The sequence below is a fragment of the Lynx canadensis genome, chromosome D3 (assembly GCF_007474595.2).
Source record: "Lynx canadensis isolate LIC74 chromosome D3, mLynCan4.pri.v2, whole genome shotgun sequence".
NCBI classification, from domain to species: domain Eukaryota; kingdom Metazoa; phylum Chordata; class Mammalia; order Carnivora; family Felidae; genus Lynx; species Lynx canadensis.
The window spans coordinates 17,006,941-17,034,859 of record NC_044314.2 but is presented as its reverse complement, the minus strand read 5'-3'; the positions used below and the strand labels follow the sequence as shown (position 1 = coordinate 17,034,859).

Below are 27,919 nucleotides of genomic sequence, written 5' to 3'. Positions count from 1 at the left end.
CCCCCTTCCCTTCTACATTGGTTTTTTTGTTTCCTATTTTTCCTCTCTTCCTGGTTGCTTGCCTCCATCCACTGCAGGGAGAGGGAATAGGCCCTTAGAGATTCCCTTCCTTCCTGAGGATCCCAGAGCTAGTGAGTGACCGGGGCTGGGTCTAGCCCCGGCTTCCGGTTAGAAATCCAGTGTGCTCGTGCCTGACGTTGTGGCGTGGTAGTCATGTAGCGTTTATGGTGTCACAGTGAGTGAGACATTGCCATCTTCAGTCAGCTGACAGGCTAGTAGGAACGAAGAGACAAATGTATGCCGTGCTGCATACCAGAAAATACTGGAAACAGGTGGAGTGCTCTGGGGTTCAGGCAGGAGAGAGATCTCTCTCACAGTGGAGTTACATCTGATTACGTGTCCTCTGCAGGTGGGCAAAGGGTGCCCTTTAAAGACCCCAAGCATTTCACGTGTTTGTAATCGATCCTTCCTCTGTAGTAATGGCCGTGACTGTCCATTTCCCTAAAACTGTGTCCTCCTACTGCCCAGGGCGTTGCTGACATTCACAGAACGTTCTCCGCCCCCATCTAGCCCCAGTGCAGAGGAGAAGACCTCCCTTCTCCCAGGCTCTGCCACACCCTGGGGTCCATGTTGCTCCACGCTGAGAACAATGTCATGGCAGGGTCATCCTCAGCCGCCACAGGCACGTGGACCACTGTGCTGGATGAGTGGCAATCAGGAAATGGCTGTGTGTTACCTTAACCACCAAAAGCAGTGAACCAGAGAGGGAAAAAGAAGGGACGTTATACTTTTCTGCCAGGAGAGTATTTTTTTCCCTAACATAATAGAGGAAAGTAGGATTCAATAAAAACGGATGGAATAAGCTCCTTAGGATTTTTTTTTTTTTTTTTTTTTTTTTTTTTTTAAATCTCAGGTGGAACTTTATTAGCAGTAGACATTATGTGATGGGTTGGGATGCTCCTTTGTTCCGTGGGCGGGTCGAGATCTGTAATTGGTTTTTTGGTTTTTTTTTTTTTTGATTGTCATATATTTCTTTTAATGCAAGAGGCCAAACGTGGTGGTGACTGTAATCGTGCTGATTTTGCCAGGAGAATCGAATGGTGTTGAGATCGAAATAGGTTCGGGAATAGCTTTTTGTGAAGACAGTGTGATGAGTCCAGTGATGCATGGCAAGTTTTCTGGGTGTTACGTCGAAACCTACTCTTCGTGCCGTCCCGGTTCCAGTCAGCTTCCTTCTTGTTAGAGAGGTGCCATGCTGGGAATGCTGTGTGGCATTCTGGAGAAATCAGTTTGAAGCTGTGATTACCCAGGCTTTACCCACGTTCTCTGGACGTTTGTTCACTCAGAGTCCCCTCGCTGTAAGAAGGGTAGTTATCAACTTGCTCTCTCCCGGTCATCGTCACTGTGTTTGTGTAAATCCTATAGGGATGTTTATCCCATCGTTACCAAGTTTTCCTTGCTGATGGAATTGTTTCTGTTCGCTTAACAGAACATCTGATCAAATTCATGACCATGGGGGATATGAAGACCCCAGACTTTGATGACCTCCTGGCAGCATTTGACATCCCAGACATGGTCGATCCGAAAGCAGCTATCGAGTCTGTACACGAGGACCAGGAAAGTCACATCAAGCAGAACGCCCATGGCGACGAGGACTCCCACACACCGTCCTCTTCCGACGTGGGCGTCAGCGTCATCGTGAAGAACGTTCGGAACATCGATTCCTCCGAGGGCGCCGAGAAGGACGGCCACAATCCCACTGGCAACGGCTTGCACAACGGGTTTCTCACTGCGTCCTCTCTCGACAGTTACGGCAAAGATGGATCGAAGTCCTTGAAAGGAGATGCGCCTGCCTCGGAGGTGACTTTAAAAGACTCCACGTTCAGCCAGTTTAGCCCCATCTCAAGCGCTGAAGAGTTTGACGACGACGAGAAGATTGAAGTGGACGACCCACCGGACAAAGAGGACGTGCGTTCCGGTTTTCGGGCGAACGTGTTGCCGGGGTCGGCCGCCCAGCAGGACTATGACAAGCCAAAGGCGCTCGGAGGGGACGGTTTGAGCAAAACTGGAATCTCTCCTTCAGGCAATGTAGATAAAAACAGAGTCGTTAAGAGAGAGACAGAAACAAATTCCATAAATCTGAGTGTTTACGAACCTTTCAAAGCCAGAAAAGCAGAGGATAAGCTGAAGGAAAACTCTGAAAAGGTGCTTGAAAACCGGGCCCACGACGGGAAGCTGAGCTCGGAGAAGAGTGAACCCAGCCTCGGCAGCGTCGCGCTGTCGAGGTCAAAGCCATCGTCCAAGCTGTCCTCGTGTATAGCTGCAATAGCAGCACTTAGTGCTAAAAAGGCTGCTTCCGACTCCTGCAAGGAACCGGTGACCGAATCACAGGGGGCCTCTCCGTTACCTAAAGAAGCAAACGATAGTCCCAGAGCCATGGAGAAGTCTCCTGAATCCCAGAGCCTCATCGACGGGACAAAGAAAGTGTCCCTGAAGCAGCCCGATAGCCCCAGGAGCATCTCCAGTGAGAATAGCAGCAAGGGGTCTCCATCCTCTCCCGCAGGGTCGACACCAGCAATCCCCAAAGTCCGCATAAAAACCATTAAGACGTCTTCTGGGGAAATAAAGAGAACAGTGACGAGGGTGTTGCCAGAGGTCGATCTCGACCCTGGAAAAAAGCCTTCCGAGCAGGCGGGGCCCGTGATGGCGTCTGTGACGTCTCTCCTGTCCTCTCCGGCTTCGGCTGCCGTCCTCTCCTCCCCGCCCAGGGCGCCTCTGCAGTCGGCGGTGGTCACCAACGCAGTCGCCCCTGCGGAGCTGACCCCCAAACAGGTCACCATCAAGCCCGTGGCAACCGCCTTCCTCCCAGTGTCCGCCGTGAAGACGGCGGGATCCCAAGTCATTAATTTGAAGCTCGCTAACAACACGACGGTCAAAGCCACGGTCATATCCGCTGCCTCTGTTCAGAGCGCCAGCAGCGCCATCATCAAAGCCGCCAATGCCATCCAGCAGCAAACCGTTGTGGTGCCGGCATCCAGCCTGGCCAACGCCAAACTCGTGCCAAAGACTGTGCACCTCGCCAACCTTAACCTTCTGCCTCAGGGCGCCCAGGCCACCTCCGAGCTCCGCCAAGTGCTAACCAAACCTCAGCAGCAAATAAAGCAGGCAATAATCAATGCAGCAGCCTCGCAACCACCCAAAAAGGTGTCTCGGGTCCAGGTGGTGTCCTCCTTGCAGAGTTCCGTGGTGGAAGCTTTCAACAAGGTGCTGAGCAGCGTCAACCCGGTCCCAGTTTACATCCCCAACCTCAGTCCTCCTGCCAACGCAGGCATCACGTTACCGACCCGCGGGTACAAGTGCTTGGAGTGTGGTGACTCCTTTGCCCTGGAGAAGAGTCTGACCCAGCACTACGACCGACGCAGCGTGCGCATCGAAGTGACGTGTAACCACTGTACAAAGAACCTCGTTTTTTACAACAAGTGCAGTCTCCTTTCCCACGCCCGCGGGCACAAGGAAAAGGGGGTTGTGATGCAGTGCTCCCACTTGATTTTAAAGCCAGTCCCAGCCGATCAGATGATTGTCTCTCCGTCGAGCAATACTTCCGCTTCGTCCTCTGCTCTTCCAGGCTCCGCGGGAGCCGGCACACACACTGTAACGAAGATTCAGGCTGGCATCACCGGGACAGTCATATCCGCTCCCTCCAGCACACCCATCATTCCAGCTATGCCTCTAGACGAAGACCCATCCAAGCTCTGCAGGCATAGTCTGAAATGTTTGGAGTGTAACGAAGTTTTCCAGGACGAGACGTCGCTGGCCACACACTTCCAGCAGGCTGCAGATACGAGTGGACAAGTAGAGTATCCCTTACATTTTGGTGTTTCGGTGACAGATCTGTAGACATGAGTGCTCTAGACGATGCCCTTGATTTTAGGGGTGGGAACTCAATTAAATGGGAGTGCACGTGTGTGTGTGTGTGTGTGTGTGTGTGTGTGTGTGTGTGAGCGCACGAGGGAAAGGATTGTCTTCGGAGGCTTGAACAACGTTGAAATAACGAGTCTCATTTTACAAACAACGTCTTTGGAAGACAAGGTCTTTTTTGACAGAAACTCTCTGTACTAGTTGAGTTATGGCGCCTTAGATGTGGGATAAACGCGTTCTTAATTGTTGGGTCACCGGTATATGTGTGGGAGGTCTGAGATGGGGCCACTTGTAGTATCCTGCCATTGTATTAGGTGTTCAAATCAGGTTACATCACCAGCGTTCCTGGTTATTAATGACAGTTTGGGGATTAAAAAAAATTCCTGTTACTTATAATTACTGCCTTTTACAGTTAAACAGACTTACCGGTACCCACTTAACATGGTGTGCCTGCTTACGAGAGACGTTGGTCCAGAAGTACGTTCAGTAATAGTCCCCAGTATGATGAATTTAACCTGCAAGTGGAAAACCATCTCCGCTTGAACAGAATGCCTTCGCGTTTCTTCATAGCTTTTCATTTTTATTTTTATTTATTTATTATCTTTTTGGGCGCTGAGGTGTAGGTTGATGTTGGTGACATGCAGGTCACAGTGGACGTCAGTGAGCCCTTTTATCTCCTATCATCGTCTTCTCTCCACGAGCCACCATTTGGCCAATGGATCGATCAGTGCGTTTTACAGATACGTGATACTTACCATTTGGAACTAACCGAACGTGTTGAATGAACCAAATTCAGGCTAGAGAGACTGTATGGTTTATTGTCCAAACGAGGAAACTCAAGGAATTGGAAGGGGGTGCTAGTTTGCGCCACTACTGGCTCGGACTTCTGTTTGTGAAGACCCAGTGGTGATCCGCTTTCCTTTATTTGCCGCTGTCTTGTCGCCTGAGGTTGATGCTGTGCTCCAGAGGTCTCTTAGAGCCGCCGTGATCAGTTTCCTCAAGGGCCGCTGCTGAGTTCTTTGTAGGATTTGAGCCTGGGGAACAAAAGATCAAGAATACCTCAATAATTTTTTGTTCTCTGGATTTGCAGTTTAGTGGAGGTGGAAATGGTAGAGAGTTTTGAGAGCATCCTTGCAGCATTGGATGTTACGTGTCCTTGGCCCAGACAGTGGAGCGCTCCACAGAGCGGCCGACTAGTTCGGGCAGGCGGCGGCTGACATAGCTCTTCTACTGTGTCCTTGTGACAGCGCCTGGGGTCTTTCTGGGTGCCCTCTGACCTCGTCACTGCTTCATCAGAAGGGTCCTGTTTCTTCGTGTCTTAAAAGGATAGCGTTAAAAACAAACAAACCCATTTCTTTCATTCTGTTTGTTCTCTTGCCTTGTTTCTACGTCTGCTGGTACTCTCCGTGGCGTGGCAGGGTGAGTCCTGGCTTCACAGGGTTCTCCTCACGTCTCGCCTCACCCCTGCGTGCTGGTCAGGATCTGGCATTTGGAGCTGTTAAGTAGTCCTCCCGTAGTCTGTTCTCTTGGGGAACCTTTGTTTTCTCGGAAGGGGAAAGGACGTGGGCTCAGAGAAAGGACTTTCCCTTCTTCCGTGTATTCCCCCAGTTTTTGTTCTCCGTTGACCGTTGAGGCTCACCAGCCAAACTAGCGTCAAACTGGGGTGGAGATTTCCCTCGGAGAAGGAGATTTACATCGTGTGTGTGTGTGTGTGTGTGTGTGGTCGCTTTGCCTCGACTTCTGCGTTTTGCTGGGACAAGTGTATAGAGTAGCTCACGTGTTTCACCTGGAATACTTCGGAATGAGTCATGGCAGAATAGCTAACTCTAGGGCCAAATATGCACTGAGCTGAACGTTCCCCTTATTCCGCTCCCCCCCTACCGCCCCCTGTTGTCTTTTCTTTCCCCACCTCTGCCTGGCTAAGTGTCCACTCAGCTCATATTTATACTCGGAAGCCTCGGCTGCCTGCACATCCAGGCGTGACTGGTTGGCAACATAAACGTGTCCCATGGTCTCCTCCTCCTGTTCCCCATCTCCCCTTCTCTTACTGGAGTCCTTGCCCAGAAGGCCCCCCTTCTTCATCGCCGTTCTTCTCCGACTAGGCCAGAGGAGGGTTCTCCCGCAGACCCAGGCGGCCAGCCTTGTCTCTCGCTCAGCGGCCTAGCCTGCGCGGTGGTCTGTGGGAACGTTGCCGCTTCGTCAGCGCTCGGTTTAATTAAGCCCACCCCGAGTCTGTTCCATAGTCCGGGACGTTGGTAAGATCCATATGGCTGTTGCTGTGCTGGCCTCAAATGCAGCGGAAGCCAGGAGGGGTCCTCACCCATTGCTGTCACCCGGTGCGGGATCAGGTGACCCTGGTGGGAGAGCTGGGGGCCGCAGACGGGAAGAACAGAAGAGAGAAGAGGGAAGGTTCTTCGTTGTGTCTTCTCCGCTTTGCCGTTCCCGAGACTCTTGGCCAGTTCACGGTTTGTGGACTTCCGTTGGGAAAAACCAGTCTGGCTGTGTGAACCGGCCCCTCCCCGAGAAGGGCACTTAACACTCGTCTTCTAACAGAATGTGGAAGCTGAGCTAATGGCACCTCAAGTACCAGTCTCTCTCCCGGACCCCGTCTTTCCCCTCTTGCCTGCCGCGGCCAGGTGTTTAAAACGTGTACTTTCCTCTTCTCTTCTGACCTCCACGTTCTTGGTGATCCACCCGTGAACTGAGAGAGTGGACTGCCTCCCCCGAGTAGGGAACCCCTGTGGCTCCCACCCCGGCTCTTGCTTCTGGAATGGGAATCCAGCGGGAGGTTAGTCCCGTGCCTGCAAGCTGCCGGCTTTCTCTCCTGGCTTTCCCGAGCCCTTCCCCGGGCAGGGTTCCCCCCGCCTGCACAGCAGTCTTAGGTAGGGAACCGTCCACAGCCGACTCCTGCACTGACCCTACTGCCGCCGTTGATTTTGAAGGTTCAAGGGCGCGACTGTGGGCTCTCGCAGGACTCACAGGTCCACGACTCCTCATTCATCGCCTGCCAGCTTTTGACTTGACCGGGCCTAGAGACAGGTGTACTACCTCACGAGCAGCGGGAATGTCCTTCCTGCCCTCCTCCCTGCCTTCCCTCCCCCTTCCCCCCCCCCCCCCGCCCCACCTCTACTTATAATTACCATAATCATGTCAAAGTTTTACCTGATTACTGCTCCAGTGTTCTATGCTGACGTTCTGGTCTTCTTTCTCAAATCACTGAATTTTCTTAATTAAACTTTTTTTTTTTTTTAACTTTTTTTAATGTCAGAGAGAGGGGGAGACACAGAATCCGAAGCAGGCTCCAGGCTCCGGGCTGTCAGCACAGAGCCCAACGCGGGGCCTGAACTCGCAAGCTGTGAGATTATGACCTGAGCTGAAGTCGGATGCTTAACTGACTGAGCCACCCGGGCGCCCCAGACTTTTTCTTTTTAAGTTGGTTTGTTTATTTTGACAGAGGGAGAGAGGGAGAGAGAGAGAGAGAGAGAGAGAGAGAGAGAGAGAGAGAATGAACCAGCAGGAGAGGGGTGGAGAGAGGGGGACAGAGGATCCAAAGCAGGCTCTGTGCTGACAGCAGAGAGCCTGATGTGGGGCTCAGACTCATGCTCCGTGAGATCGTGACCTGAGAGGAAGTTGAACGCTTAACCAACTGAGCCACCCAGGCACCATAAAGTTAAACTTTTTATTTTGGGATGATTTTAGATTCATGTAAAACAATACGGAGATCCTGCGTATCCCTTATTTACTCTCCCCCAGTAGTACTCCGCAAAACTGTAGAACAGGATATAGACATCACTGCAGTGAATCTAGAGAATATTTCCATAACCACTGGGAACTTTCATACTGCCTTTTTAGAGCCACCCCTACCTGCCGCTTAACCCCCAGCAACCACTAATCTCTTCTCCATCTTTACAGGTGGTGTTATTTCAGGAATGCTTTATAAATGAAGCCACACCATATGTAACCTTTGGGGACCGGCTCCTTCCCTGGAGATGCATCCAGGTTCTAGCGTGGACCAGTAGTTTGTTTTTTCAAACCACTGAGTAGTAGTCGATCCAAGGTCGTACCGCAGGGTGTACACCTTTCAGTCTTCTCAGGATGTCTGCATTGTTTCCAGCGTGGGGTGAATTTTGAATACAGCTGCTATAAACACTTGTGCACAGGCTTTTGTGTGGACCTAAGTTTGAGTTTGCTGGGATAAAAGCCCGGGTAGACAATTGGTGGGTCGTATGCCGGTTGCACATTTATGTTTTTAAGAAACTCTTCCAGAATGGCTGAACCGTTTCTTATTCCTCGGACAGTGCATGAGTGGTCCAGTTTCTCTGCATCCTCACCAGCTTTAGAAAAAAAAATTTTTAATGTTTATTTATTTATTTATTTATTTACGAATGAGAGAGAGACAGAGCACGAGCCAGGGAGGGGCAGAGAGAGAGGGAGACACAGAACCCGAAGCAGGCTCTAGGCTCCGAGCCATCAGCACAGAGCCCGATGCGGGGCTCAGACTCACGGACCGTGAGATCATGACCTGAGCCAAAGTCGGACGCTTCACTGACTGAGCCACCCAGGCGCTCCTAGAACATACTTTTCATCTGTTTATGTGCCCTCTGTATATCCTTTTTGGTGAAATGTCACTTTTGCCTGTTTTCTAATTAGGTTGAGTGCGTGTGTTTTAACTGTTGAGTTTTAAGACTTCTTGTTGTATTTTAGATACTAGTCCTTTGTTGGGTATGTGGTTGCAAGTCTTTCCTCCCAGTTGTGGCTTGTCTTTCCATCTTTTAAGAAGGTTTTACAGAAGTACAGTTGAGCCTTATGCATCTTTAAGCAGATCTTCGGCAGAGCAGAAGGTTTCAGCTTTGAGGGCGTCCAGCGCAGTTTTCCCTCTTAGAGCTTGTGCTTTTGGTGTTGAGTCTGTTGTTTGCTCCAGATTCTGAAAAATTTTTTCCTGTGTTTTTTACCTAAGTGTTGTATGGTTTTAGGTTTCACGTGTAAGACCACGATCCACTTGGGTTAGTTTTTGTATAAGGTATGAGACTTACACTGAGTTTTCTGCTGCCGTCTGTTTTCCCCATGCACGTCTTCTTTCCCTAATACTATTTGTCCAGAAAGCTGTCTTTCCTCTGTTCAGTTGCCTTGGCACCTTCGTCAGATATCAGTTGGGCATTTTTTTTTTTTAAAGTAAGCTCTATACTTAACAGCGTGGGGCTCGAACTCCCACCCCCAAGATCAAGAGTTGTACACTCTACCGACTGAGCCAGCCAGGCGTGCCTCAGTTGGGCATATTTGTGTGTGGTTATTTCTGGGTTCTGTGTTCTGTTCCGTTGATTAACATGTCTGTCCCTCCACCAACACCGCAGTCTTGATTGTAGTGACTGTAAAGTGTCTTGAAATCCAGTCTTGGTCTTGAAACACAGATACCTCCAGTTTTTATTCTTTTTTTTCCCTCAAAATAGTTTTTTTTTTTTTTTTTAAGTAAAAGGATAGTTGACACTCACGCTTTTTTAGCTATTCTAGTTCTGTCTTGCCATATAAATTTTAGAATAGCCGTGTCCATATCCATAAAAAATCTTGTTGGGATTTTGATAGGAATTACATTAAACTTGTATATCAGTTTGGGGAGAATTGGTATCTTTATTGTGGTTGAGTCTTATAGTTTATGAATACAGAATGTCTCTCCATTTATTTTTAGATCTTTGATTTCTGTTATCATTTTGTGGTTTTCGTCATACATGTCCTCTGAGTGTCGTTTTGCTCTCTCGTTTCCTTCCTAACAATTGTAAATGGTATTGTACTTTTCAGCATTCACATGTTCATTGCCGATATATTGAAATGCAGTTAAGTTTTCTGTATTTGTCATGTACCCCATGACTTCGTTGAACTCATTTATTGGAGTCCATGTTTTGGGTGACTTTTCAGGTATTGAACCAGCCTTGCATCCCTGGAATGAATTCCCCTTGGTCAGGCTATGTAATTCTTTTTATATATTGTGAATTTTATCAGCTGATATTTTGTGTTAGGGTTTTACGTGTGAATTCATGTAGTTTGTTTTTTTTTTTAACTTTCTTTGGTTGGTTTTGGACAGGTTAATGTTAGCTTTAAATAATGCACTGACAGGAATTCTTTTCTATTTCCTAGAAGAGACTGTACAGTTAGTATTCATTTAAAAATATATATATATATGTATATGTATATTTGGTAGAATTCTTCAGTGAAACCATCTGGGCCTGGAGTTTTTTGTTTTTTTGTTTTTTTTAAACCATCTGGGCTGGTAGGGGTGGAAGCCCCACTTCCCTACTGGCTCTCTCTGCCACCATCTGGGCAAGGGTGTGGGGACAACACCCAGCTGTGAAAGGGTGGAGGTCTGGGCTGTACCTGCACTTGGCATGGTGGGTGTGGGGCCACAGTGTTTCCTGCGGTACGTGGTTGGAGTAGAGCAGTAACTGTCTAAAAGTTTTCTGTGTTGTTAGTCTGCCCCTTTCCTGCTGCTTTGGCCAGAAATAGCGGGCTTTTGTTGGGGACTTTCTTTCTTTTTTGTCTCTACCTATTGGTGTTTCCGAGTTGCCGCTTTCTTCAGCTCCAAACTGGGGATACACGAGGCAAAAAGAAACCCAGAGAACTCCCCACCGTGTCATTGCTAGGGTCCTGAGATCCCTAGCCAGCCTGCCAAAGGCCTCTTAGAGTCTCTTCGTGTTTGTTTCGTAGATGATGTCCAGGAGTTGTGCTTGGTGGAAGGAACAGGGAAAGGTACTTGTGTTCACTCTGAAAACACCCTGTGCGGCTGCTCCGTCTTCAAGGACTGATTCCGTCGTTAGGCTCAGCCTGAGGCTTCCAGCCTGTGATTCTCGTTCGAGTTTTGGAACTAGGTGTCCTGGGAGGACAGCAACCCATTTGACCCCCCGGGCTTTCTCTCCGAAGTCTTTGCATCTCAGACATTTCCCCTGCCCAGAGCACATATCCTCGTCCTTAGCCGACCTGCGAGAGCCGTTAGGAATGAGGTGGTGACTCTCGTCTTTTCCGTCTGTCGTCTGGGGAGCCCCGCCTCTGAAGACCCCAGCCTTGCTCCTGGGAACAGCCTTTTTCTTGGCTGCGTGCAGCCACCATCACCCGTTCATCTCTCCATTTCTCCCCACTTAGATGTTGACCCCTGTTGCTGTTTGAACGGGTCGTCCCGGAAGCAAAAGGTCTTTCTGTTAACCCAGCCGTGGCTGCACGCGCCCGATGTCCTCCCAGCGCCTTCCCGCACGTGTGTGTTTAGCCTTGGAAACCTTTAAGAGAATGCATCGAGGTGAAGTAAGGTTTCGGTGGCCTTTGCTGAGTTCTGCCCTCCCAACTACTCCCTTCCCACGGATGTTCTGCGGTCAGCCTGTACAAAAGTACTGATTGCCTCCGAGAGTCGAGAGTGCCACTTTATTATGAACCGGCCCCATGCCCAGCACACCCGCTGGTGCAGGTCTCTGCTAAGAGCTGGGTTGGAAGGTATGGTTGAGCCCGAGGCCCACGGCCCCACATTCCCCAAGGCAGAACCCAAGTCACAGAATCCCGTCACACTCTGACGCGTGACGGCAGGGGGACCCCAGGCACGCTTGGCCCGGCTTGCCCTGCCCGTGTCTGCCCGTCGCCCAGAGGAGCAAGCGGCTTAAGGAGAGGGTAGGTTGGCAGAGAACCTTGGGTGGATCCTTTTCCTCGCCCCACCACGTGCAACCCAGCAGTGCAATGAAAATGGAGCCCCGTGTGCCCTTGACTTGTAACAGCAGTAAATCTGGCCTGGTTGGAGGTTTTTATTCCCACCTGTGTGATGATAAGAATCCCTACTTTGGGGGAGTAGGCGGAGGGGTGGAGCAGCTTCCCTGTTCTCCGTGAAGTATTTAAGAACTGACAGCTGTAGTTTTAATAATTGATACTCCAATGTATTGGAATGTCACTGCTTCACCTCCCCGTGAAGCCGCGACCGAACTGAGCCAAGTGCAGACTGGAAGTGCTTACCGTAGTAACCTCTTAATGGGTAGAATTGACACCAGCATTAGAATCCGAGAATGTTACAGGTCCCGTGGCCAACCCTTCTGTTTTACAGTTGGGGAAACAAATGCCCAGTGAGTGGCAGGAGGGGCACTCAAGGCGAGATTGCGTTCTAGCTGGCTCATCGTTCTTTCCGCTTTGTCACACTGATAACCGAAGGTACAGAAGCGTTTTACGGTGGCAGAGACCATAAGAATTATATGAGAATGGACTCTTGGCTTCTAGCCAGGCCAGCAGATAGAGGTGACTTTTGTGCAGTGACCTGCATTTGCAAGGGCTTGCCGATTCAGTTTAGTTTCTGGGCATCATTAGCACGACATGCCAAGTATATTAAATTTTCTTGAGCAGCCCCGCCCAGCCCTCGTTCCTAGACATGCTGTGCTTCAGGCAGCCACTTCTGGAAACCGTGGAGCCCACCTCAGTGCCCTCGCCCGCCCAACACATTACTCGCTGTAGACTCCTGACTCTTGCTTGGTCCTGTTCTCCTAAGCGCTTAATTTCACTTCTGGCCGGCTTAGTCCTGTCCCAGTTTGCATTTTAGCGTGATCAACCCTTTCTCCCGTGATTATTCTCTCAGTAGGTTGCATGTGCTGACCCTCTGCCTTTCTGTAAACTTTCTCATTTAACTGTCAGCTCTTACCAGGAGATTGTAGTGTAGCAGAATGATGCGAGGACAAAACCACCACAACCCACTGGCTTTGGAAGCAAAAGTATATGTATAGTCATTCCTGCTAGAGATCTTTCATCATGTCCTTGCCAGGTTAAGGGAGATGGCGAATGAAACGCCTTGTCCGTATTCTCATCGTGAAACTGGATGAAAGTGAAAGCCAGAAAACCAACTGGAGTACTTTGTTATTACTGGTATTATTTTGGGGCGGGGTGGGGGGGGGGTAATTCTGCTGTAGGCCGAAGGCTACAAAACTGTCCGCGAGGCAGGAACCGTTTGTGCAGCACGGGGGCTGTTAAATCGGCGGTGTTTTGAACTTCAGGCCCACTGTTGCAGGCAGCTGCCGGCTTTGGTCTGTTTGAAACGTAAGCACAAGACACGGTGTATTTACTCTGTTTCTCCAGCTTTTCTCATCTTTCCCAGGGTGTTCTTCCTCCTTAGAACGTGAATCGAAACACACAGAGTTGTTTTCCTCATTACTCAGATGACTCCTTGTGGGTGCGAGGAGGACGCTAAGCCCGGGCACACCTGAGTCCTCAGTAGGGCCGGGACGCGCCCCGGCCCCCTCCTCCCAGGTGCCAGCTGCCGGTGGCAGTGCCCAGATGGGGCAGAGAGGGCACAGGACAAGTAATCGTCACGTATGGAGTGTGATTCCTGTTCAGCTTTGTCTTCCTATAGCCTGCTCGTGTTACTTGACCATTGAAAGGTCGTATCTTTAAAAAGTAGCAGTTCTCTGAGCAAATGAGTCTGCCCCAGAGACTGTGGACAGTTAGCTGTTTAGTAACTCAGTACTGAAAATACTTCTCCTTTTTCAGATGATGGAAGTAAAACGTCAGAAGACACATGAAACCATTTAAGTGCATTTCATTACGGTTGACCCTTGAACAACGTGGGGGGTTAGGGACATGGGCCCTCCACATGGTCAAAAATCCACGTATAACTTTTGGTGCCCCCTAAACTTAACTACTGATAGATAGCCCGTGGTTGACCGGAAGCCTGGCCGATAATGTAAAGACTTGATTTTGAGTAACACGTGTTCTGAATGTCGTATGTGTCCTTATAATAAAGCTAGAGAAAAGAAACTGTTAAAATCACAAGGAAGAGGAAATACAGTGCAACACCGTACTGTAAAAAAAATCCCCACGCAAGTTGACCCGCGCAGTTTAAACCACGTTGTTCAAGGGTCAGCTGTATACTTTTTTCTAATCAAGACGTAGGTATTAAACTGCTTCATCTTCTTGTAAATACCCTCAACTTGTATAGCAGAGAAGTAGAGTTTTAAGACCTATTTTAGTTCCTTTGATTAAGAAAAAGGAAGAAAAGTCATTCTTTTAGACCACAGAGAAATCCTGGCTTGCCCCCTTGCTAATATTGCCCTCAACCCAGAGAATGGGTGCCATTGCCATGAATTCACAGCATCCCAGAAAGGCTAATGGGCTGTTCTCCTTGCTGCTGTGAAAATGCACCACCATCTTGGGAAGCAGGGGGTGTAATAGCGTTATCTAAAGCAGGGAGAGTGAAACAAAAAAAAAATTCCAGGGAGCCCCATTAGGTACTAGTCATGTGAGTTTAAAACTATTGACATCAAGGAGGAGAATGTCTGCAACCAGAATACCATGCTTTTTCTCGAAGTGGAACGAAGGCAGGAAGTGGAAGCGAGAACCCAGAGACAAATGCGGGAGTAAACGTAGCGTATGTGCACGAATATACATGTATCTGTGTGTGTAAACTGAAGACCAGGTCTTAATCCAGCGTGCTTCCGCGGGGACTGAATTCTCCCAGGAATTGCAAACTACGGAAGTGTTTTGATTTGGGTCAGTAGTACATCCTGGCTCCCACTTTCTCCTTGAACTTCTGTGTCTAGAGTGGGGTGAGCACCCTCAGTGGGGGGAAATGGAGGGCAGGTGCCCGGAGCTAGGCAGCGGCTGGGGTGGGAGGTGGGGGGGGGGGTACACGGGCCGTGAGCAGCCCTCACAGAGCCCCACGGGCCCCACAGCCCCGTCCCACGGGGTGTCACGAAGGAAACGCTTCCCCGCCCCGGGAAGCGGGTACGAGCAAGGTCGGTATCGAAATGTCAGTTGTTGGTGTCTGTTGCTCTAACGCATTTTTCGTAGTCTTTGCAGTTCAAGATTTCTGTTGTAAAGAACACTCAGTAGTTCGCAAAATCTGTTCCTGAATTTGAATCATTTCGATACTTACCTTAGGTAACCTGCTGGCAACAAAACCTTTTCACTCACCAGTATTTCCGCGACTGTTTATACAGTTATGTATGTATTATAAATATATGAGTGAATAATTCATTGTGAATTTTATATGTATCGTGAAGGATATGTGTTGATCTATCTTGACACGAGATCATGTGAAAGTTATTTTGAGCATTTCTGGAACGCAGACTTTGTTTCCTTTTTAGATGTTCTTTTATTTGTGTTGCTGTTTTTCCCCCCTCTTATAAAAATAGCATGACCACGCTGCTTTTAGATCAAAGAGAAGCTGTGGAGAGGGTGTCCCCTCGTATCCCAACGTAATTGTCAGGCGGTTGCAATAGATGAGACAATAAGCTCTCAGGTCCCAAAATGTACACAGCTTCCCAGTGATCTCCTTTACCTATTTCATAGATCATGATGAGAATTAAATGGGATGTTGTATTTAAATGTGTGTAAAGTACTTAGTTCACCACTCGGCCTCTAGTGGAATGGGGTCTATATCTAAGGAGCCCGTGGAAAAGCAGATGGTGTAATTCACTGCCTGGGATTAATGACCGCGTGGCGAAAGCAAATAGAAGACTTGAGTTCAAAGAAACCAGTGATTACCTGTGATAATGTAGACGGCACCAGGATCTTCTAATGCATGAAGCTGTGAATTGGTTTCCCTTGTTGTGGCTTGTTTTCACCTTTGCTCTATGTGTTATTAGAAAAGGAACACTATTTTTAAATGACACTAACCTCCTCAAAGCTGCCTGTAATGTTCTTACTTTGTGATTATAATAAACATTTTGTGGGATAAAGTTTGTATTTTAGTCCTTTCAGGAGGAGACCCAGACAGAATGTTCAAGTGAGTTTTCTGGTTTTCCGTAGTTTCAATCGCTCAGAAGTGTAAACTTTAATTTTGGGGGGGCTTGAGTCAAAGGCTTAAAAGAAAAAGTCTTCTTAAAATTTTACAACGCTGTCATCAGTTTAAAAGATCATTTTGAGTCTTAGCTGGAGTCTGTATTATGAGGCTTTCTGTAACGGGCTTTAGTACCAATTGGGCATTTTGGAAGGTCGTAGGTACCTGTTGCATGAATGGCTAAGTGGAATTTAAACACATTTTACCTCCTGCTATAGTAGGTTTATTTTTGGAGTGGACCCTTTATATTTACCTTAAGTTTTCTGTTTTGGGGTTTTAAAAATATGCCATGTTTACCACTTACATCTAACAGGATAAAAAACAGCGTGTTTCAGTTTTTCCTGGTTAGTTAAATGTGGGGTCTTTTCCAAAGAGCATTTCTGTCTTGATGTCCTATGTGATTAGATTTTAAGCTCTATAAAGGTTCAGTTTAATGTCTAAATTTATGTCTCTGAATTTGAGTTCGCTGCTTTGAATTATAAATCCTCTAATGTCCAGCTCGTCCATTGAAAGACCAATTCAAGTGGAAAAAAGAACAACTAATTGCTGTGGCCATGCTTTTGCATTTCTGTATTTTAGATTTCAGATAACAGAAGTGACGGGGGAGAAAGAAAGAAACGAAGAAAAAAAACGGGATTAGTCTCTAATTAATTTTTTATTATTCTGGAGAAAGTTTTTATGAGTTGTGGGAACTGGCTACTGTGGAGATAGATAGATGCCTGTCAACGTGTAATTACACATTAAAGTTGATTTGCTACGGTAATTTGCAAGAATATCTCCTGTAATACCCCTTCTCTGCACTAAATAAACAAAATGCAAACGTAACAAAATTGGAAGTCTCCCCGAAGCTGCCGTTCTCTTAACCTCATGCTTTGGGGCATGCTTTGGGATGACCCTGACCGTGCAGCACAGTATCGTTTTGATTGCACGGGGTAAGGGCCGTTACGTTGAAGGTTGTAACTTCTCAGTTTGCGGTTTCCTGGGACTTGGAATCCGTGATAGCAGCATTTGAAACGAGCCACGTGCAGTTGTTGTGGGGTGTAACCGAGCTGCTTTGCCTATTAGCAAATACTTCGTAGGACCAACCCTGTCTCCCCCTTTGGTTTATCTAGAAGACTTGCACTGTCTGCCAGATGCTGCTTCCTAACCAGTGCAGTTACGCATCACACCAGAGAATCCATCAGCACAAATCTCCCTACACCTGCCCCGAGTGCGGGGCCATCTGCAGGTCGGTGCACTTCCAGAGCCACGTCACCAAGAACTGTCTGCACTACACGCGGAGAGTTGGTTTTCGGTCAGTATATCGTTTGCTTCCGTGCAAGTAAAGCCTGTTCACCTGTAACCGCACAGCATCGCGAATGGTCTGTGCGCACGGTTTTCGGGGTCACACAGTGATACCTCAATTAACAGATCCCCTGGGAGCCTAGTTTGTTGGTGGTCGAGTTGATCCTTTCGAATCCTTGTGGTGTTGGCCCTCCGGTCCCCCCAGAGCTGAGGGTAAACGGAGCCTGTCCTTCCAGCCCAAACCGTGCATGGGGCCAGGTTCGGCTTTGATGACCTGTTCGGGCTTTTTCTTCCTGCACCCTTTCCAGCATCCCTCTGTGGTCACGCTCTGTGCATTTTAACCCCTGTAAGGGTACCATGCATCTCTCTGCCTCTTAACACGTCTCCTCTGATCAGAACACAAAGGGTGCATGGTCCCTTACTTGTATTTCATCATGTCCAAGGATTGGGTGTTTGTCCTTTCCTCACTTTGCTCTTTGTGGAAGAACCTTCCACCCCAGGCCCCAGACAACCTCCCTCTATCCCTTTTTCCCCATTCCCCAAGTCCGGGCTGTTTCCCTCGTCTGTGTACATCTTAGCTATGGCCCTTTTCACCGCCCCCCTGAGACTCTCAGATTCGTCTTTTACAACGTCTGGCAAATCTCATGTTCATTTAGCTGGTATTGAGTGACGATGAGCTTGAACTTTATCTTCCGCTCTGTGACCTTCCGAAACACATTCCTGTGCCTTTTATATTTCGACCCAACAAAGGTCAGCCCAGAGAACAGGTTACTGATACACAGTGTCTTTGTTAATAGAGGTATTACTGTACTGTGTGTTAAGCGTTTGGTTGCCTGTCACTTTAACGTTAGACTGTTAATACACAGTGATATCTTTTAGTTATGATGCAGTTATGATATTTTATAAAAATGAAGTCTAGTCGGTATAATTTGATGGCTTTATTTCAGTGACACTTAGGGTACAGGATCAGCGGTTCCTCGGTGCTCTGTGCTTTTTTCTGACGCTAACAGAGACTTTGTGCCCATTTTTACCTCCTGCCTCCAAACCTGTGAAGCACACCTGCCTGATGCATTGGGATCTACCCGAGTAGGAAGCGTTTGGTTTGGAAATTACGGAACTAGAGTTTTTTTGGTTTTTGTTTTTTTTTTTGTGTATGCCAGTTTAGCCACTAATTTTATGGCAATTCATGTATTCTCCCTATGCCATGGTGCCTCTGTCTATAACCTCAGTGTGCTGTCCGAGGTCCGTCTCCGCTGGGGTGTGACCGAGTAGAACAGGATAATCCGAATGCATGCTTTCAGTGCCCGGGAGGAAAGTCACACGTCGCAGGTGCCCTTGACTCCACAGAACCCACACGCAGCGATGCTTTGGTTCTCACCCCATGGTTTGAAACGATTATCGCTGGGTTCTTTGTTTAGCAACGGAAAGCAGTTCTGCCATATCGTCTCCGTGCTATTCTCTCAAAAAGATGCCAGACTTTTCCTCAAATGTTTATTTTTCCGGTAGAACGAAAGTAAACTTGGGCTGGAATGAATAGAGGAAGTAGGACTTCTGCACTTTTCGCTATTCCTGGTGTCTTTCCTAAATTAAAACAAGCCGGCAGTCAGGCCAAAAGTCATCAGCTCAGTCGGAAAAGCCCATCCCTTGCGTCCCCCACCCCCCCTTGCCCCATTCACAGAGTTACTTAAATTTGGCACTTGGAATTTCTAAGACTTTTGTGTTTAAGACAGGTTTTTTTTCTTGGACATGAGGCTGTGAAGATATGACCACGTGTGCACTCTGCTTAGTTCACGTTTACCTCTTTAGGTGGGAGAAAAAAAATTAACCTTGTTTTTTGTTTTTTGTTTTTTTCCTGCTATTTCAAGTAACCGTCCAGCCTAATACTTGATAGGGACTTAGCAGCCCCTTGGCCTTGTAATGGCTCCCCCCTCCTTTTTGACTCTGCACTTCATCATTTTCCATTTGATTTTTCTTTGGCCAGAGAAGTTCAGCATGGCTCCCCGGCCTCCCTTGCCTCTGTGACTCAGTGTGCCTTGTTATTAGGTATATTGTATCTCCCAGGTACTGAGTGGGTCACTCCCAACTCCCGGTTGATTTGGTAAAAGTCCAGTGTTTCTATGAATTTTCCTACTTCTTGATCCATTGGATCAAGGGGATCTAGAAAGGGGGTTTATAGGACTGTATACTGTAAACGTTAAAAAAAATTTTTTTGTGGGGGGCACCTGGGTGGCTCAGTCGGTTAAGCGTCCGACTTCAGCTTAGGTCATGATCTCACAGTTCGTGAGTTCGAGCCCCGCATGGGGCTCTGCTGACAGCTCAGAGCCTGGAGCCTGCTTCAGATTCTGTGTCTCCTCCTCTCTCTGCCCCTCCCCCGCTCATGCTCTGTCTGTCTCTCTCTCTCTCTGTCAAAAATAAATAAACATTAAAAAAGATTTTTAAAAATAAAAAAATGTATATTTTTTTTACATAAAGAGAAACTTGATTGGTACCTAGAACACAGAGGACCTCGGGTATATGAAATATTCATAGGCTGGATTTTTAGTAGCATCAAGATACTGTATGAACTCTACAAATTCTGTCTTCTGTTTGTCTGTCTCATTTCCATTCCCACTTGGCCTCTGTAGCCCCTGAAACTTTTCTTGCATCTGTCAGCAGGTATTCTACAACTCTTTCTCTTCTTGCTTTGTTTTTAAATTCTCTGCTTTCTTTCCTCATGGTGATGAGGGTTTTTCCTTGGACTCCCTGATGCTTTTTTTACCATGCCTTAGCTACTTCTCCTTCAACTGTTGTCTAGATCCTTTAGCTTCCTGCTTGTTTTCTTCAAGATCAAATCTTCCGGTCCAGGCGACTTGAGAGAATGTCGAGAATTTGTTTCTTTTTCCCCTTCCTGGGTCTCGACTCTTTGAACACCACCTTCCTACCCTTGATGGGAAAGTTTTTCTGTTTATGATGCTAATGTAGAGGATCCTCCTGTTACATTAGGAACCCATTTTTGTTTTATGTGATCTTCCTCTTTCGTAGGAATCCTAGGCTTCCAGGGTCGGGAAGAACTAAAAAGTGCTTCAGTTTCAACCCTTCTCATTTTACAAATAAGACATTCGCCCAGAGATCAGTAGCCTGTTCAAGACAACACAAGTTCAGTCTAACCCAAAATAATTTCAGTGTGGTCGGGTGGCTTTAATGCTGAAAGTAGTAGTTCAAGTAGATAAGATAATGGAGCTTTCTTAATTATTCTATTATTATTTAGTATCTTTAATATATGGGTTGCCAAACATTACGCCTTAAGTCATTTAAAACGCGAATGCGTTAATTACGATTTGTATGAAATGCTTGCGAAGCTTAACATGGCACCCTTTATAGAACCCACATGCTTCAAATAAGGCCAGTCCTGTGTGACTTTGGCACCCCCATAATTCAGGAGGGAGGTTCCAAGGATGGAAGTACCTGAGACTAATGCAGAAATGATCAAGCCCTGCCCGCTGGAAGGCAGGCCCTGTCCACAGTCCTCGTTCCTGAAGCCAGCTCCCACCTTCACTTCCAGGAGCGTGTCCGCTCAGGTGCATTACAGGTTTCTCTCCACAGACCCTACCCTCAAGTAGTTTTCAGGCGTGAACAAAGGATGGTGAGGTCATCAAATGGATGTGTCCGTAAGTGTTGTTGAGAGTCCCTGCACGAGAAAGATGAGGTTGGGGGGAAACGTATCTTAAGTGCCAGAGCTGGTTTCTGTGGGACTAGATGTGATCAGTTCTTGAGCTAATCCAATTATTACACACTCAAGAAGTCAGGGAGTTAACTGGAGAGGAATTCATTTAGTGATGTTGACTTGTCGGAAGTTTATAATTCATGTTATTTCTTAGACAAATGTAAGTAAGTGTGCTTGAACTTATTTTCCAGGAGATAAACAACCTAGGTGGTTAACTTTCTCTGCCCCACAGGCTCCCTTAACCTCCAGACACATTGACCACATCACTGTGCACCAGGAGACAGTGGCCATGGCTTCGATGCCAGTACTGATTTATTCTCTCCGCCCCTCCGTTGATGGCACGTAGGTTGAGGCAGTGAAGATTTCTTCCATTGGAAATGCCATTGGTTAGGAACCTCAGGGCCTGGTGTGAGAACCTAGCACGTGGGAGTGTTCTCCAGGGTCACAGGTCGTAAGGTCTTGCCATGTCCATTGGCCCCGATACAGCCCCCATGATCCATCGGTCTTCACAGTCCGGAGTTCGGGTGTTTATTCCTGAAAAATTTAAAGATGCCCAAGAATCAGACCGTTTGAGTTTTATTTTTTCTTCTTCACTATCTTCTTTCTTAAATCTATAAAAATAATTTGATCTGTTATTAATAGAAAAAAACCCCAAAGCTTACTTCCAAAAAGCCATTAGAAACCTTAAAGAGGCCATTAAACCATGCTCATTTTACCTGACTTTTACAGCGAAGGTGCACATGTGTGAGGGTCCCGTGCTGACGACCGCGTGTTTGTTTTCCTGGCAGGTGTGTCCATTGCAATGTCGTGTACTCTGACGTGGCCGCTCTGAAGTCTCACATCCAGGGCTCTCACTGTGAAGTCTTCTACAAGTGTCCTATTTGTCCCATGGCGTTTAAGTCTGCCCCAAGCACACATTCCCATGCCTACACACAGCATCCTGGCGTCAAGATAGGAGAGCCAAAGTAAGTCCTGTTGCCTTCTGACTTTTATGCCACTGCTTTACCTAGCGACTTAGAGGAAGGAGTAGTTCTGTGGAAGAAAACTCAAAGAGATGAAGACTTAGGCCACCGCGCAGATTCCGATGCTCCGTGAGGCGCCGCTCGTAGCTCATCGCTACCTAACCCGTTCAGCTCTTCCCAGGTGAAGCCTCTGTCCAGAGGAAAATGTTACCTATTATTTATGCTCTCGTCTTCAGTATTTTTTTTTTTTTTTTTTTTTTTTTTTTTTTTACGAAGCAGGTGAATATTTATCAATTTTTGCTCTTTGGCTTACGATGAGCTTAACAACTAACTTCTTGGGGAACTGTAAAACGCGGTCTTTCCATTTTTACGCGGTTTCTCATAGGGACACGCTTTTCATCCTAACATTCATAATACGAAGTCCGTTTAAAACACTGGTTACTGAATTTAACTTCACAGCCAGTATAAGTCCTTGATTCATAAAAATAAACTTCATTTTTGCCTTTTAATCTTGCTCCTTATTTTGTAGTTTTTGCTTTACTGAGTCTTTAAGGACGAAGCGTCTGCTTCAGCAGACGAGGGTTGCCTGCCTGCGTTACAGGCAGCTGAACAGAGAGGAGGGAACGTGGGCCTTGGACGCGGAGTCCTGCCACCCCCCCCACCAGCTGTGAGATCTGGGACCATCACGGGCTCTGTTTCAACTTCCATTTTCTCCCCTGTAAAGTGAGGGTAGCGTTCCATCCCAGAGCTTGTGTGAGGCAGAGAGGAGGTGACATTTAAGATGCGTGGCACACAGTCCCTCTGTCTGGAGCACAGAGGGGGCTCAGTAGCACTGGTCCTTTCCACATTTCCTCTTTGTCATGTACACAGCACTGGAGCTGCTCTTGGCCAGGCTCCTTTATTCCAGGATTATTTATGGCAGTGTGGCATCTGATCGTGACGTGAGGCTAAATTTGCTGCCCCAGGCTATTGGTGGGTTTCACCCCACCCACAGTCCAGGAAAGCTTGGAGGGAAGATGTCGATATTCCATGTCGTATATGTCTGGCTTGCATTGTAACCTTTAGTTTGGGGGAGATATTAATGACTGGACGCTACAGGAATGAGTCTGTTTGCTAAAAGAACTACGATAAAATGGGATTCTGTTCTAGTGGGACCTTCGCTCTGATCTCTGTGGATCCTCAAACTGCAGATTGGGCGATCCATGTAGCACTTGGTGTCTTGACGCTGAAGACGCACTTCAGTGAGTTCTAGTAAAACAGTCTTTGGTGTTCGTGGTAGTAAGGCTTCTGGACACTAAAGCAGTATCTTGCCCCCAGTTAATAGGTTTTTTTTTTTATTTGGTTCTTTCTTCAAATAAATCAAACTTCACTGAAATCTGGAATAGTAGTTGTTACCTGGGAATACAGGGCAGCAAATTTTTAACATAAACCAAAAGAGCATTTTTCAAATTTGAGGCATGCGTAGGAAAAAATTATTCCGGTATTGTCCTAAAATTATTTTCACTATAGTGGTTCCTTAATAAGTGCCAAGCCTAAAGATAGGCATGGACTACTATGTTTTAAACTATAAAGCTAAAAAATAAATAAGTAAATAAATTATAAGTGAAATACGACAAAACTGCCAAAGCAGTGAACTTTAACTTAACTTCATTGATTCAAGGTGACCGTGGTGCTTGGCTGGAGCGCGTCCTTCCCTGCGGCTTGGCTGTGGTACCAGGTGCCGCTTCTCGGGCTCTTTTTATCTTTGTTGGTCACGACTGGACCACAGCGTGCCTTGAGATCCCTCTTGCCTGCCGCCTCTCCCAGTTCAGGCTCTTGGAAAACCTTCCTTCCTGCGGCCTGCTGGAATGCTGTCCGGCCTACACTTGACTCGGAAGCTTCCTTTTGACATTAAATCCATCCCTGCCCTGCATCTCAGGGCAGCCCCCCCAAATCAGTAGCCCTGACTGCGTTGGAAACTCAGGCATCGAAGTCCCTTAGCAGTATTTGGTTAACAGGCAGTTATGCAAGTGACTCATCATTATGCAAGTGATGTGCATTAACTTAAAAGATCAGTATAAAAATACTCCACTCCCCCATTTCCTTTAGAGAATATGTGGAGGTCTGAAAACGCACCCATAAAGCCCTGCAGTCCCAGCAGCTCAAATTGAAAAGGACAATGCAAGAGTTTGTTTATTTAAAAAAATTTTTTTATGTAACGTTTATGTAGTATTTCTCAGATGCCAGGTACTTACTGTTCCTGTGTTTGTTTCTTGCTTTTCAGTCACTTTGATTACACTTAATTACATAAGAGACAGAGTTTCTGAACAGGTCCCTACGAAATAAAGCACGTGCAAAGTTGTGGTCGCCACTGGGCGGAGGGCTTTGGGGTCCGACAGAGCTGAGTTTGAACCGGGGCCCTAGGCTTTGTGCAACATCGAGCAGATCCTCCCATCTCTCTGCGCCCATCTGTGGTTCGCCTGTGGCAGGTGTGGACGCTGTCAGGTGTTGCTCAGGACAGTGCTTGGCGCTTAGTGGCGGTAAAGGAGGAGGTTTGTGGTGGTGATTTCAGAGCTGGGGATGTTTCATTCCATTTGTTGTTGCATGTGTTTCAAGGGTAGCACCCGGTTTCAAGGGAAGCAGGCTGTGGGTTGGACCTGAGCGTGGGTATTTGCTTTTAGCCTTCTAGTTCTTTTTAACTCCTTCCGCTGCCCTCCCCACTTCTCTTCGGTTCCACGCCACCCCACCCCCTGGCCTGGTTATCATATCCGACCGTTCCCTCAGTCCTGCCACCAGGGTAGGATTCAGTCACGCTTAGAAGTTCGGCTCTCAGAGCCCATTACGACCCCATAGGACCTCCGCCGCCGGCCCCACAGCCTGGGAATCCAGCCACGCTATGATTCTGTCTGTTCCCTCACCGAGCTCTACCCACACATTTGCCTGACTACCTTCCCTCCCCGGCCTGGCTGTCCCCTGTGGTTTTCTTCCATTGTCAGTCGGGATCGTCATGATCTAACTCTGTGTCAATGAGGCTCGTTTATTTGGGCTTTGTTTTTTTTTTTTAACACGAGCACCATTTGAACATTTTTTAGTTTCTGTCCTACGCAAAAGTTGGAAGGACTCTATAGAGACTCTGACGTCCCTCCCCCCCACATTCCCTAATTGTCAGCATTCACGACGTTTAATATTACTCCACTGTCTCGTTCTCCCCGAGTCTCTTTTTCTCGTGTTCAGGAATAATGGGCAGCATGACATAAATATCGGTGTTCTGCCTCTCCTCCCAAAAAGGACAGCCAGGGATGTCCCCACCATTTAGCCGTCCCAATCAGAAATCGGTGTTGGGCTCATTCCTGCCCAGTGCTTAGACCCCATTACAATTTCTCTAATAAATGAGAAAATATCTTTTTGTTTGTTTGTTTGGCTCAGGTTCAAAATCCTATCCAGAAGCTTGTTCTGCATTTAACGGTCCTGTCTCGTTCTTCCCTCTGGAACAGTTGCTTGCTCTTTCCCTGCCTCTCCTGTCTTTGGTCATCCAAAAGAGGACACTGGCCTTTCGTTCTTGGGATGACCTCCGTCCGTCACGGCCTTCTTGTAGCTGGACTCGGGACACGTCCTCCTGGCAGGAAGCTCCTCATTGTGTTATATCAGAGACACATGCTGCCTGTCTGTGCTTCCCGTGGAAGTTCTGACTTCATCATCTGGCCAAGTGGGTGTCCGCCAGATCTCTCCTCTAGAAAGCCATCACCTCCCCCTTCATACGAGTTAGCAGTTTGTGGGGCGGTGTCCTGGTATTCTACCGGCAAACCATTCCCCAGAAAAATGCCTAGGTAAATAGTTGATCTCCTCTCTTATACTTTTCTTTGCTCTGTGGTAGAGAGCATAAAAATCAAAGCAAACAAAAACCCCTCCCCAAAGGAATGTGGCGTGAATAGAAGGAACCATGCCATTTTTCATGAAATAGTTATTTCTGAAAATGTACGAATAGAATCCTGAGGAAACCTCTCTTAGCCTAGCTAGTAAATTTTCATTCTCTTCCTGAGGCTATTCTTTTCTTCTTACTGCTGTATGCTAATAACAGAAAAACTGAGAAGTACAGACCAGGAAAACAGTAAGAAAACCTGTAATACCATCCCGCAGAGATGACAGTTCTATAACCTTCTGCTTCTTCTCTATGCCCTTAGAAAGATGTGGTCATATCTTACATATTGCCTTGTTACATATTGTGTTCATTTTCACGAAAGTCTTTCCGGTCATTGGTATACGTCCATTGGTATACGTCCATAGCATACTTCTTAAAAAATCACATAGTTGCTCTGACTTCAGTACTTAATATTACCGGATGTTGGGGCTACTTTCAATTCTAAGCGATTTTAAATAGTGAGGAAATGAACATCCTTGTCACACTTGGTCAGGTTAATGATGACAACATCACTTGTGTGCCTCCTTCGAGTGTGTGGCGAGGTCACGAAGTCCTAAAAACAAACAGACAAACAAGAACATCCCTCCCCTCCCCAGTCACATGTGCTCGTGATCTGCGCTAAATTACTAATATGTCGAGACCTTGGAAAACCCGTGCTGCTCAATCCAATTAAACTTACAAATTTTATGTGGAAAAAGGGGAAAAAAAGTTAAATCTGTAATGTTTTGATAGAACCACGAAGCGAGAAGTGCTTTCTTGAGAAGACCCTGAGAGGAAAGACATGGGGTTTCCAGAGGCATCCCTTTCTTTGCTTTGCTGTAGAAATAGCAAACAGAAGCACAACGTGGCTTTTTTCCTCTCTGACTTGTCCCTTCTGTCAGTGTTTCTCTGCCATTTTCCTAAGCTCCGAGGATTCTTTGTTCTTCTCGCCATTCTCCTTCCAAGGCAGTACAGGGGTCCCTGTGGCCTCCCCTGAGGACCAGGAGACCTGGAACAGTCACTGAAGAAAGGTGACCCATCCTGGACATATATGTTCATGAACCACCAGGAGAGCCCCTGGAGGCAGAGGTTTGGTAGCGGGGGAGTCTAGTACTTTCCCTCCTGCCTGAGCTTCAGTGGAAGGTGTTGATGGATAGAGGGGATTATGTTCAGAAGGTTCGGGTATAACGAATTAGTTTTTAAGGAGGTTGCTTGGCAGTAAGGTACAGAAATGGTTCGTAGTAGACCATGTTCTAAACCATTTTAAACACAGCAGACATTCAAGTGTTGAAGCAACTGTGGTATGGATTTTCTTTTCTGTTTCTTTCCTTTCTTTTTTTTTTTTTTGGTGTATAATTGTTTACTGGCATAGGGCTTTCCTTATGAAGAACACGTAGAGAAATACTGCGATTTCAGTGTAAAATTGTTACGAACTCGAAAAGAAAACTCGGGGCAAGTAACAGCTTATGCAAGCATCAGAGCTGAACAGCCCGACTTAAGTTCATTAACAAAATTCTTTATCAAGTTAGGGGACCGCCATCCAGCTGTGTTCCTGGTCCTATCTTAAAGAATACCTGAAAAAAAAAAAAAATCAAGGGTTCTTTTGCTCTGTGTTAAAATAACGAACAAACGAAGATCTTGTAAAAAACAAAACAAAACAAAACAAGTGTCAGATGTAGATGTGTAAGTAACAAAATGGTCATTAATTGAGACTTCACTGCAAAGGCGGTTGAATGCACCTTTACTCAAGCTGTGAAGATTAGTCTGCCCTTGAGTGATGCCAGTTGCCTTCAGAAGTTTGTTTCAAAGCTAAACTGTTTTTGTTATTTTTACCGTGTTTACGTGTTCTCACTGCCTCTGCCCCCTTGAGATGTAAAGTAACAGTTCCCTCGGCTTCGGAGTTGAGGGCTGACTGACCTGTCCACACACTTCTTCTGTTTTAGAATAATTTATAAGTGTTCCATGTGCGACACTGTGTTTACCCTGCAAACCCTGCTGTATCGCCACTTTGACCAACACATCGAAAACCAGAAGGTGTCTGTTTTCAAGTGTCCCGACTGTTCCCTTTTATATGCACAGAAGCAACTCATGATGGACCATATCAAGGTGTGTGCGCATCTCTCGTGTCCGTTAAGTGCATTGCAGACCCACATTCATTGATCACGAGTCAAGGCTGAGCTGTAGATGCCGAGGAAGCTGCATGCTGTTGAGGGAAGGGAAGGGTACTGATGTTGGTACTGAGCAGTTTACAGAATGCGGCCGTCAGACGTTTGCTTGACTGACGCCGCTTATTCCTGAGTCCTGATCTGGGTCACCATGAAAGATCAACACAGAGTAACAGATGAATGCCCTGGGATTCTAAAAGAAAAATAAAGTATTAGGGTTCTTTTTTT

The 27,919-nt window shown here is 47.0% G+C and overlaps 1 protein-coding gene across 6 annotated transcripts in view; it reads left to right on the top strand.

Moving 5' to 3' along the window:
• Positions 1-27,919, top strand: part of ZNF532 (zinc finger protein 532) — a 109,016-nt gene that overhangs the window by 47,103 nt on the left and 33,994 nt on the right. For all 6 annotated transcript variants that reach the window (XM_030336527.2, XM_030336525.2, XM_030336520.2 and 3 more), the window contains 4 exons: positions 1,490-3,852; positions 16,813-16,994; positions 21,476-21,652; positions 27,470-27,632. In XM_030336527.2, the coding sequence (XP_030192387.1) occupies positions 1,507-3,852; positions 16,813-16,994; positions 21,476-21,652; positions 27,470-27,632 (2,868 nt within the window). In that variant the 5' untranslated portion in view covers positions 1,490-1,506. The remainder of the gene's footprint in view (positions 1-1,489; positions 3,853-16,812; positions 16,995-21,475; positions 21,653-27,469; positions 27,633-27,919) is intronic.